Genomic DNA, 13,233 nt, shown 5'->3' with positions numbered 1-13,233 from the left:
CATCAATACATTGATCCATCCATCCATTCATCAAATACACTATATACTCGTACTACCCACATCATACTGGTGATTTCAGATTGGAACATTCCAATGGGTCCTCCTCCTCCCGTGGTACTCTCATGATTTGTACTCATAACAAAGACAACACTTTAACAAATAAGAAATAAATTAATAACAAACAATAAAACAAGTATGAATAACAATTAACTGATAAAATAATATAATATTAATATTACTTACCAAAATGACCTAGGATAGCTATCATTAGATTTATAACTATCATTAGTAACTTTTAGACCAGTAAACATCAGTACTTACTACAGTGACCTAGGATAGCTACCATTAGTAAGCTCTAGACTAGTGAACATCAGTACTTACCACAGTGACCTAGGATAGCTACCATTAGTAAGCTCTAGACTAGTGAACATCAGTACTTACCACAGTGACCTAGGATAGCTACCATTAGTAAGCTCTAGACTAGTGAACATCAGTACTTACCACAGTGACCTAGGATAGCTACCATTATTAAGCTCTAGACTAGTAAACATCAGTACTTAACTACAGTGACCTAGGATAGCTACCATTAGTAAGCTCTAGACTAGTAAACATCGGTACTTACCACAGTGACCTAGGATAGCTACCATTAGTAAGCTCTAGAGTAGTAAACATCAGTACTTACCACAGTGACCTAGGGTAGCTACCATTAGTAAACTCTTAACTACTAAGCATCAGGTGTCTTACTAATATTAGTAAACAACACAAATTAACTACCATTTGATAAACTCTGGATAGTAAGATGCCAAATATGGAAATAGAATCTGATACATTTTAAAACTTGAAAATTATCCATTAAATTTCAAAGTCAATAATAGAGCTTCTGTTGTTGCAAAAAAATTGAACCAGTAACCAAATAAACGACCAACGTTGTACTTAGAGGACCCAATAAAAAAATGTAATTATATTTAATCAAGATATTTGTTGCGTATTTCCATAGCAACCAAAAGTGTCTTTAAAGTATATCGAGAAATATGTACTCTTCTCTTTTGGGCATTGTTAAGGATGTGAAAGAATTTAGTAATGACATTTTTTAAACATTTAACAAAAGTAATATGATTATTGTAGTAGTTACTAAATATAGTTACAGATAAGAAATATAGTATATGAAATAAAAGATGGCTGCAAAATAATGATAGTATGAATAATCTTATAAATAAAATTAATATATATATATATTATTGATGAGTGTAACCCATGTCAATTAAAAATAATTAAAGTTGTTATGACAATAATGAATTATGCAATAACTAAATCCAATAAAAACTAGTGTATACAGTAATTTAAAGCAATTACAATTAACAAAACAATCGAAACAAACTTAACAACTAGTTAGTTACCTTGTACTGCTCTCTTTAGTACTTTAGGTCACGTGATCACCTATGAATCTAATTAAAATATTATGAAGCCAAGTGATAAATATGACTAAAGCATTAATCGTGTGCTCATGTGCGCCAATATCATCCAGTTCTCTCTATTTTTTTGTGTGTGGCTTTTTACCCTCAGGGACCAACCATTCTGCACCTCTTCTTTAGTCAGGACCTCTTCTCTTCAATCTCTCCGACTTTTAGTACATTTGAAAGCCAATCCAGTCACGGCTATCTCCATTGAGTTCAGAGACTGGAGCGCAAGCCTACAGTAGTTACGAGCTCTCGAGGACTACTCATTTTCCGCCATAGCTAGAGGTTTACTTGTTTTACTCTACAAAGTTTGTGTGTTTTCGAGTAAGTTTTGTTGCAAGTTGCGGTATAAACCAGTTGACCGCAATCAACATAGCACCGATCCCACCGTTTTTCATTGTCGACACATACCTCGTGGCCAAACTAAACAACCTTTCTTTCTGAATCTCCTTTTTTAAATTCTCCATTTCTCACTCTCCCCATTTCGTCCTATGCCTCTTATGGCTTCTGATCCTATAGTCGGTGATGGTCACCCCAACTCCTCAAAACGCTTTCGAGGAGAACGCACCTTTTCAGAGCTCCTGGCAGAACATCCTGGAGAACTAGTCACTACTGACAGTCCTAACTTCGTATGTACTATATTGCCATCGCACTGGCGTTGCAACAAGACACTGCCAGTCCCTTTCAAAGTTTTATCTTTAAGTGACATAGCTGATGGTACTAAAGTAATCTTGACAGCCGGCAATGATGAAAACTCAGCTGCTGAATTAAGAAATGCTTGTGCAACTTTTAAGAACCAAGTAGCCAGATTCAACGACCTTAGATTTGTTGGGCGATCAGGCAGAGGTAAGTCGTATATATATATATATTACAATTATGCCATTAATTTTAAAAAATTATTTGTGTATTGTGGCATATATGTTTTTAAATGTAACCATTCCAGCTCGGGCTCAGCTGGGACTAATAGACATATTTTAAAAGTTAACGCTCAAAAAAGCTCTCTCCAGTTGCATTAGCTCGTCTGATAAACTGATGGATTTATGAACTCAATATACTTAAAAATAATGACCTTGTCAGTCTTGTACTATTAAGTAAATAGATGTAGTAATGGTATTGCTTTCTCACCTATTGGCACCACTTAGTGCTATCTCTACTGTTCACACTATGTTATGTCTGGTCTTAAGTTAGTGCCATTTCTATAAGGGAAGCCAATATAATTGACTACTGTTTTAAAGGGATGTGCTGGTTAAGTACACAATAATGGCTTGTGCATCTAGTTAATGGTTATATCATTGATGCATAACTAAAGACTGGAGCCACAGACAAACCAATTGATCCATATGAGAGAGAGAGAGACCATTTAATGGATATATGATGAAAGAAATGAAGGTTTAATAGTTAGAGAAATCTAAGCTAAGATTGAAAAACAAAGTAGACAATAATAGTATATATATATATAATAACTAATTAATAAACAGGCTATAATTGTCTTATTGGATTTTCCTAAGTTAGTATTAATTATTAATTCTGCTTGATTAGGTTAGGTTGTCTTGTCATATGTTGTCCCACCTGAGAACGATAACATGATTGTATTTTGTGTTCTCTAGGGAAAATGTTTGACCGTACATATCACTATTATTACGGAGCCTGTCCAATATGCTACATATTCTCATGCTATCAAAGTGACTGTTGATGGACCAAGAGAACCAAGGAGTAAGTTTGAGAGAGAGAGAGAGAGAGAGAGAGAGAGAATGAGTGAGAGAACAAAGCAGCAAGTTTATTAAACAGATGTAATAGAGATAACAAGAGAGGCTCAAACTAAGACATGACATGATCACATTTTGAGACTCAGTGCTACAGCTGGTGTTTTTTCCCTTCCATGTTTATAAATGTAGCTTCATCTTATCATGTTTTGATGCTCTCATTGATAAAATTTTAAAATGTCATTCAACTACTGATACTCTTCATCAAAGCTTGTCATCACAGTTTTAACATATATCTATATATGTGTGTGTGTATGTGTGTGTATACATGATACAGGCTCTGTGTACATGCAATCAAGGATGTTGTTCAAAAAAATCACAAACTAGAAATAATATAGTTACGTGAGCTAGTAACTTTAGACATATTCCCAGTACACAGTCAATGATGTCAATGTATATTAAAGGTTTAAGTTACTTGAGCTTTTTCTAGTTACATAACCATCTGTGACTTGTGTATTGAACAAGTTATATTTAATATGTTGAGATATTTACCTTTGTATAGTGGATCTAATGATGGTATTGGGGATGTAATCTGTATATTGGACACTTGTTTTAGTCCCATACTAATATTTGAGTGTATGTTCAATCTCTATACAAAGTATGACCAATGTGTTGTTTTTTTACAGTGATGTCTCATAATAACTGCCAAATTCAGGTTGCATACTGTTAAACCTTTATATCTTAAGGTTTATAGTTGAACCTTATAGATATTAAGAAAACACTTTTAAGATTCCTAGACAATATTCCCTTATCCATTAATATCATTACCATTAAGTGCAGTATCTATGGGCTCTTTTTATTGACTATTAGAGGAGGCTGGACTAAGCTTCATATCATGTAGGGAGTACCTGGTAACATGCTTGTGATGATATAGCTATCATAACTAAGGAAGTGTAAACAGTCGCTTGTCTGGAATACTTAATATTTTTAAGGTAACCAGCAAATCTCCTTAGAGATATTTGACGTGAAATGTTTCAAATTGGCCTTAAAGTGTTGTATCACTACATCAATGTTTTGGACTGGACAATTGAGATTTTATAGAGACTTGTTCTTAGAGGAAACTATACTTAAGATTGGAGAAATCTTTCTAGTATGAATAAGTCATTAATAGTTCTATAAACTTTATCAATGACACATAACTTGTATAGTTTTTTACTAGTAAAATACCAATGAATACCAATGATAATATGATCTCTTTTAGACCACCCTCATACTACAAAGAAAAACCTGTTGTACCCTTTCTGTTACTATGGGCATTAGAATACACCCAAAAAAGAAATCACGCATGCATAAAACAGTACTACTCTACATCACATTTCCAATATTTACGTGATAACATGTACTAAAGATAATATATTATTTTACAACACAATGTGACAATAGCATGTACATAATAATAGAATGTATTTAATATACATGGATTCTGTCATGCATGTTTGTATTGAAACAAATTGCGGTGTGATTTTAATTCCTGTTACGCTTTGTTAAGCTTTGTTACTCTATAGGCATGATAGTAATCTTGTTAGATGGTGGTAATGATTTGTATTTTTTGAGACGATGTATTGTAGAATTATTTTAATGTCATTGTGATGATTGTTAATATTAAGATAGTACTAGATCTGATATTATAGTGACGGGTGGCTTAATAGTTTCGTGGGAAGTTTGCATGTGTGAGTGTATGACTACATTTGTTGTAGATATTACTTTGATGAAGAGTTGTATATTAATTACTACTAAATGTTTTGGTAATACAATTATATTATGAGTGCATTTAGATGTAGATCACTCAACAAATTTAAATGTGTCTGTTTAAAAGTACTGTATGCTTTAGTAGGACTTGTTACAGTGTTCAATGATAGTTTGTTGGTCTCGAACATTAGACATTCTAGTGTTCTTACATAATAGATTACTTTACTTAACTGTTTTGGAGTTTATCATCACTCTGTCAACTTCTGTGTCAAAATTATTTTTCACCTTCAAAGTATCATTTTGTAAACTCTCTAATTCTAATCCTTCTTGTTTCATACCAGCTGTTTCCTGCAACATTCCTAGTTAACGGACATCTGTGGAATGCCTGCTAACCTCGATCGAGTAGTTCTTCTCATTAATAGCGTGTAAAATCAGTTAGTTTCGATGTATCTGAGAGCATTGTGATGTCAATGGCTTTGTCTTGTAATGATAACTGGTTAATTCTTTGTTGGTGAATGAACTTAACATTGGTGGCAATCGTTCCTTGAATGAATGACTGACATGTCAATGATGTGTAGGTGTGTGTTTCATTAACATACAAGGACAGAAGTGTAGATTGGTTTCTCAATAGCTGTACAGAATTAATGTCTTAGTAAAGCCTCTTTTTTAAATGGATACAGTGACCTTAGGATTATCTTCAGTATAAAGGTGCTTTTTATTCGGCAGTTGAATAGGATGATGAAATATTGTCTGGAACCAGAGCAGGTGTTCTGAATAAGGAATCTGTCCTTGACTTTCTATTTTTATTTTTTTATAACAAATCTTGCTATTATTTTAATAACTTATTGGAAAGAGGTTTTTACACTTTTAAATATTCCTGGTGCTGTTGTTAACATTGTTTTATTGTCGTTTTCCTAGGAAATAGAGCCTCTAATAGGCCTGACTCAGATCATCCTTACCTTGTCCCAATCCCTTTATGGGACATCTCCATCCTGACAAATCCCTCCTCTTATAAAAGACTCAAGATTGGCTCCTTCGAGTGGTCTAGATCTAAATGGAGCTATGGTAGCTGATCCAGGTTGCCGTCCACCTAACATGGCTGACGTATTTCCAAGTGGTATGTCTCTCTCTCTCTCTCTCACACACACACACACACACACACACACACACTGAAGCATTTATATGGCTTAATTTACTACAACTAATCTATTATGGTTTTCTGTGTTGATTTCAACATAAAGAATCACAAAACAATTATCTCATTTGCACACATTAACAATATATCATCACATATATCATATATCTGCATAAAGACAATACTTACACAGTCTAATGATATCATATCTATATTAGTTATATACAAATAGATCATAGATTGTTATTCAAAGGTGTTTCATCTATTACCTTCTCTTATTGCACTTTGGACGTTATAATTAATTATCTACTAGAAATATCATTTATACTGTGAATTGTATAGCAACATGCTTTGATGTTATTGTGTGAGATTTTTGAATTCAGAGATCCTGTGTGAAACCAAGATTCACTTAGTGTGTGTGACCAGTTTTAAAATTAAAAAGAGCTGGCATAACTTACAGTTGTCTTAATTTATTATTTTAGGGTTTGTGGTTGTATTGTAGCAAGGTTGTGTGGTTATATTTGGACCAGGTGTTAAGATAATGATCTGCATAATAAGAGTGCCTTTCATATTTCATTATATAGTAAAATGTGCAGCTGTAAGTGTGTAACCACAATTTTGAAGTAGCTATTGTTTTCCTCATTATGCCTATTTACTTAAGTGATAATAAACTTCGCTAATTGGTTCTGAATTAATAAGCTATTAGATTTTTAATTAGCTATTAATGAGACCAACTTATTAGTGTTGCTTTTGTGGTTTGTGAATATGTGATTATCTTGTAACTTTATTAGATACAAACAAAAACATTTTACAAGTTGTTTGTGACATAAATAAATATTTAATGAAACTGTTATCTTATCATTTTTATTGTATACAAACAATATAAGGGTTTTGTTTGTGATACTGTTGCATTGAACTTGGACATTGAGAACAAGTAAATATACCTGTAACAATTACTTCAGGTTTGAACTTTGCTGAGATAAGATTAGAAAAAGGAAGGACTTGAGCCTTGAATACAATGTCCACTCAATAGAAGTACTATGACCTGGTACTTACACGATGTCCTGAGTACACATTTTATCTCTTGGTAGAGTATATATAGAGTTCTTTAATCAATGTTTTACTATATCTAGATTATTGTTAAGATGGAACAGATGTACTTTCTTATCTAATAGATCTTTTGTTGTTGTACATATTCACTGATTGTTGTAGAGTTTGATCAGCCAGTAAATAAATGCAACATGGTAACAGACTTCCATTTCTGTAACTGATAATTTCAATCGCATGCTATAACTCCATATTTTGCCCTCCTAGCACTCTAAACAGCTGCTACATCAAATACATGATTTTGTTTCCATAGCAACTGTTGCCAGGCAACTGGAAGCCACTAATGAGTACTCCCCCATTAGTTGAAGCCAGCTAAATAGAGGAATGTGTATACATTTACTCAACCTGTACTGCTCTTATCAATTTAGGCCCTGGTCTAGGACCTGCCTTGTGGTTTCCTCTGTCTCCTGTATCTAATGGCTAAGCTCTTCCCCTTTTTACTCTCTTGTGGTCTTTTTATAAGGTTTCCCTACTGGCTACATTTTGATTGTGTTCTGATAACATTGTTTCTTTAAGTGGTGTTGTGTATGGTTAAGTTTTAAGTAGCTGTCTTGCCTCAAGTTTTTGTCTAGGTTAGAATTAGTGGTAGCATAATACTTTAGCTGTGGTAAGCCTTGGGCTGTATTTATTTAAAATAATAGTTTGTGTGGTTTGTTTTTGCTTCCTTTCTCTGTATCTTCTTGTCTTTTTGTTCTCTATTTGTTTACTTGTTTGTTTTGTTTGTTAGTTTTATTGAGCATTCTGTGTATTCTCAAGAGTGTTTCTTGTTAGTTAAACAAATCCACATTGTATTATTGTAAACTCTAGACTAGTAAACATCAGTAGTTATCACAGTGACCTAGAATAGCTACCATTAGTAAGTTCTAGACTAGTGAACATCAGTACTTACTACAGTGACCTAGGATAGCTACCATTAGTAAGTTCTAGACTAGTGAACATCAGTACTTACCACAGTGACCTAGAATAGCTACAATTAGTAAGTTCTAAACTAGTGAACATCAGTAGTGACCTAGGATAACTACCATTAGTAAGCTCTAGACTAGTAAACATCAGTACTTACTACAGTGACCTAGGATAGCTACCATTAGTAAGTTCTAGACTAGTGAACATCAGTACTTACTACAGTGACCTAGGATAGCTACCATTAGTAAGTTCTAGACTAGTGAACATCAGTACTTACCACAGTGACCTAGAATAGCTACAATTAGTAAGTTCTAAACTAGTGAACATCAGTAGTGACCTAGGATAACTACCATTCTAGACTAGTAAACATCAGTACTTACTACAGTGACCTAGGATAGCTACCATTAGTAAGTTCTAGACTAGTGAACATCAGTACTTACTACAGTGACCTAGGATAGCTACCATTAGTAAGTTCTAGACTAGTAAACATCAGTACTTACTACAGTGACCTAGAATAGCTACAATTAGTTTTTTAGTCTAATTCAAACAATAAAAGTTTGTTATTAAAAGTAACACATGTTTCTAACTATTTTAACCTAATTTGTCATGGTAAACTAGCTAAGACTAAAGCTTACTAGAGTAGCTATTGTGGTAAGTGTTGATGTTTTAAAACCTTCTAGTAATAGCTGTCTTGGGTAGATCTTTGCAGGTGATGTTATTATAGCCTTGAGAATTGACAAAAACATATTACTACATACACAGAGAGATAGTAGTAACTGTGCTATGTTGATAGCTAGAATATGATCAAGTTTTGTAAATTGTAGAGGTGTCACTCCCATAGCATATAGACCTCACAGAGACCAAGTAATGTTTAATGACTGTATATAACATATATTGGTACATATATATTAAATGTGTATTCATGGTGTGATAATCTATGTTATCATAGTTTAGGTTTTGATATAAATAATCATTGTATTCCCAATGGTATTGTCATTGAGTGTAGGAATGTTGGCTATGTTTTCTATTGTTTAATATGATCATTAATGAGACATTTATAACTTAATAATGTTATGTAACTTAACTAATATTGTAGGCTATCTCTCTCTCACACACACGCGCACACACTCACATGAATACATTTTTTTTTATGCTCTGTTTTGTCTTTGATTTTCTTTCATCTTCGATACTGTTATTTCATGATCATTTCTGTTTTTCATTTTCTCCATATTTTAGCATTCCAAACTCCTACTGATGTACCTTTACCAGCATGGCCTCCTTCATCACCTCACATACCAGGTGAGTACTTCATTGCTAAAGGTGGGTCAAGTACTGATGTTCACTAGTCTAGAACTTACTAATGGTAGCTATCCTAGGTCACTGTGATAAGTACTGATGTTTACTAGTCTACTAATGGTAGCTATCCTAGGTCACTGTGGTAAGTACTGATGTTTACTAGTCTAGAACTTACTAATGGTGGCTATCCTAGGTCATTGTGGTAAGTACTGATGTTTATTAGTCTAGAGCTTACTAATGGTAGCTTTCCTAGGTCATTGTGGTAAGTACTGATGTTTATTAGTCTAGAGCTTACTAATGGTAGCTTTCCTAGGTCATTGTGGTAAGTACTGATGTTCAATAGTCTAGAGTTTTACTAATGGTAGTTATCCTAGGTCACTGTGGTAAGTACTGATGTTTACTAGTCTAGAGCTTATTAATGGATACCCTTTCCTTTTGAGAAAGCTAGCTTTTGTTAGCTTCCTCTTTGTTCTTTTTTAATATGTACACAATGGTACCAGCTGTTTCCTTAAATCAGAAGGAAAACACATACAGGTCAATTAAATTTGTGGGTGTCATAGCATGTTCTAAGAATTCTATAACAAAACATTTTTTTTAGTAAATTTTTGTTAAATATTTGTTTTAATTGTTTGATTTTTATTGCATAGCGACTGTTTCCTATTTGTTATTCCGTACATCTTTGAAATATTTTTTCTTTTCTTCATTTAATAGGTATTCGTTCACCTGTATGGCAATATCCCAGCGTCATTACCAGTCAAGCTATTGGACCCCCTCAAGTTGACACAAGTAGTACTGGCTCGGTAGCGCCAAGCACAGATACCCTAAGTAATGGAAGTTCCACGCCCCCAAATGTTAGCAACGGGGAACAAATACCTAACAGTTCAAATGGGTCCGATTCAAAATTCATCTTTCCCCCTGGAAATCCAATACCTCTCTCCCCAGGATTATTTGGTACCCCAACTTTCTTTAACCCATCAACAAATAACTTACCCATCACCCCAACCCTTCTGACTCCAACTGTTAGTTTCTCAGAACCCTACATTCGACACACGGTCAACTCTACTCTCCCTTCACTCTAACACCTCACACAGGTCTCTCTGGGACCCTCCCTCGTACCCCTACTCTTCCCCCTCCCTCTCCACATGCTATTGTAAGCAACTCCTTTCCTCTGACTGCTATAACTCATCAAGGTTTAACAGCAAATACAGCTGCTTTAGTAGGTTCACCGTTCCAAAAAGGAGGTTCCTCATTTTTTAGATGACATTACGAAAATAGGCAGTATTTCTCCGTTTATTGTCTCTCCTAGTCTCTCCCCAAACAGAAAACCAAATAGTACTACGATTTTCTTCCCGACAACTATTACTGCAAGTGGAGAAGCGAAGTTTTGCACCTTTAAACGGATCAATACATGAACGAATGGCAGGGACACCGGATGATGCTAGTTTGCATTCGACTGATTCTCCACTGGTAAAACGAGAAGTCTCATCTCCTCAGCAACATTGTTACATAGAAGAAACCACATGACTAGACGTGGTTTATCTTTGTAAGTATGTCTGTGCTTATTCTTAAACTGTCTGTCTGCTTGTCTTATCATTGTAAGCATTGTCATTATGTCTGTATTTATCTAAATTATGTACCATCTTGCTAATTATCTGTCTACCTGTTATAGTCTTATCTTGCATACAACATGTACATATCCATCTGCACATCCTCTGCATTACTATAAATGTTATATGTAGTGTTATTATTATCTCTGCATATGGCAAGCATATTTGAGTTTAATATCAATATGTGAATTACTTAGCGCATGTCAAACGCTTGCGTCGCTTTAGCAGCCAAATCTCATCTCCAAACACAATGAGTTTAGCATAATAACTGAGCGTGTTTTTATCTATATATGCCAAGATCATGGAAACTGTTGCTGTGTCATTTGTATGTATTCTGGTTACTACTGGTTCTTGGTGTGGCTTTAAGGCAATTAGCTCCTTAGCCAACTTTCATGAGCTATATTGTGTGTTAATTGTTATACGATATTGACCTTGTATTGATTGTATTTACTATGTGTCATGTGAAAGCTAATCTGATGACTAAAAGATGTTTTTCAGAACTTGATAAGTGTTGTTTTAATGATGTTTATTAGTCTATAGGCATATGTTAGTTATCCTAAGTCATTGTGGTGAGTACTGATGTTTACTAGTCTAGAACTTATTAATAGTAGCTATCCTAGGTCACTGTAGTAAGTACTGATGTTCACTAGTCTAGACTTTACTAATGGTGGGTTACTATGGTAACTTTTGGGTAAGTACTGAGGTTCACTAGTCTAGACTTTACTAATGGTAGGTCACTATGGTAACTTTTGGGTAAGTACTGATGTTCACTAGTCTAGACTTTACTAATGATAGGTCACTATGGTAACTTTTGGGTAAGTATTGATGTTCACTAGTCTAGGTTTTAGTAATGGTAGGTCACTATGGTAACTTTTGGGTAAGTATTGATGTTCACTAGTCTAGGTTTTAGTAATGGTAGGTCACTATGGTAACTTTTGGGTAAGTATTGATGTTCACTAGTCTAGATTTTAGTAATGTTAAGTCACTATGGTACCTTTTGGGTAAGTATTGATGTTCACTAGTCTAGATTTTAGTAATATTAACAAATTGATTATAATCGGTAGTCTAGAGTGACAAACTGGCTAGTCTAGTGGCTTACTATAATGAAAATCAATTTTTATTAGACACATGGTTTGGTCTCCTTGTTTGAGGTTTTGGTCTTGTCACAGCAATAACTGGTCACTCCTGGGTCCCACCTATATGTCATATTAACAATACTAATGACTGCTCGTCTAATATATTGCATAGCTTGAGAAATTTGGTTGTTATGGCGATAGAAGTAGTTCTGGTCGTGTAGTTTGTGGTTGAGACCAACTTTATCTTTTTCTATATTGTGGTTTGTTTATTGTTTCAACTAAAATTGTATTATCATATGTTCTCATGGATCTTGTTTGTTAAATAGTTTTGAAGTATTAGTAAATTTTCTTTAATTATGTCTTCTTTTCATCCTCATTCCAGAACCAGTTCAGGCTGAAACCCATTCCATCACTCACCAATATTTCACACAAACAGCACAGGCAGTCTCCAATTTCATTCTCTTTCTTTCTCAATTTTCTCCTGTTGTGCAAGTCACTTGTAAATTTAAACTTCCTCTTCACTTAAGGAACTGTTAAGCCACACCCATAGCCTCCGCCCATTTTACTTTTTGTTGTTTCAATGTATCATATATCGTTTCAAACAATACCCAATTAAATCACCTTCCCCTTGTAAAGAAATAGAGTTGCACTAAAGGCAACCATTTGTATTTCTATCTTTGACAGTGTATTCTTGTCACTTGTTTTTTTGCCATACGTCTGTATTATAATATCTGTATTTTTTTCCTTCTCAATCAAGTTTTCATCTGTTAATTTGTAGGGTTTTATAGACCCTTTATGTAAGTCAACATGATCTTTTTGTCCATGAACATTTAGGTATCATTTGTACCAATGAACGTTTGTTTTTCTTTTTGATTTCTTTATTTTCTTTGACTAGTTTTTCCAATTCCCTCTCACCCAGTCTATTGTTATTATACTGACAACTATCACTCTTTGCTAGGTTTATAAAATAATAGTTAATTAACTTGGTTAATTAACTGCTTTTAAATTATTCAATAATGTACTACTATTACTATCATTTCTATGTATTCCTGTATGTGTCATAATGTTTCTAATTATAAGTATAATATCATGTAATTATTTTTTTCAGTCAACCATTTTCTCATAATGTCATAATCAATCATTCATTTTTTGTGATTTTTGCTATTTTCAAATGAATTAAATAACAAAGATGACTTAATA

At 33.9% G+C, this 13,233-nt stretch overlaps 1 protein-coding gene across 1 annotated transcript; it reads left to right on the top strand.

Moving 5' to 3' along the window:
- Positions 1–1,948: 1,948 nt before the first annotated feature.
- Positions 1,949–10,429, top strand: LOC121391817 (runt-related transcription factor 2-like). The gene is made up of 3 exons (XM_041523308.1): positions 1,949–2,303; positions 9,291–9,353; positions 10,062–10,429. Exons 1-3 carry the CDS (start codon positions 1,949–1,951, stop codon positions 10,427–10,429), a joined length of 786 nt encoding a protein of 261 aa, XP_041379242.1.
- The last annotated feature ends 2,804 nt before the right edge of the window (positions 10,430–13,233 follow it).

This window comes from Gigantopelta aegis, unplaced genomic scaffold (genome assembly GCF_016097555.1).
Source record: "Gigantopelta aegis isolate Gae_Host unplaced genomic scaffold, Gae_host_genome ctg2985_pilon_pilon:::debris, whole genome shotgun sequence".
Taxonomy (NCBI): domain Eukaryota; kingdom Metazoa; phylum Mollusca; class Gastropoda; order Neomphalida; family Peltospiridae; genus Gigantopelta; species Gigantopelta aegis.
The sequence above is the reverse complement of the archived record's forward strand: the minus strand, read 5'-3'. Positions and strand labels throughout refer to the sequence as shown.

Excerpts from the sequence above, each read along its gene's own strand:
- LOC121391817 (XM_041523308.1), top strand. The coding sequence starts at position 1,949 with ATGCCTCTTATGGCTTCTGATCCTATAGTCGGTGATGGTCACCCCAAC. Across the intron at positions 2,304-9,290 it reads TGTTGGGCGATCAGGCAGAG|CATTCCAAACTCCTACTGAT; the intron begins GTAAGTCGTATA and ends TCCATATTTTAG. Across the intron at positions 9,354-10,061 it reads TTCATCACCTCACATACCAG|GTATTCGTTCACCTGTATGG; the intron begins GTGAGTACTTCA and ends TTCATTTAATAG.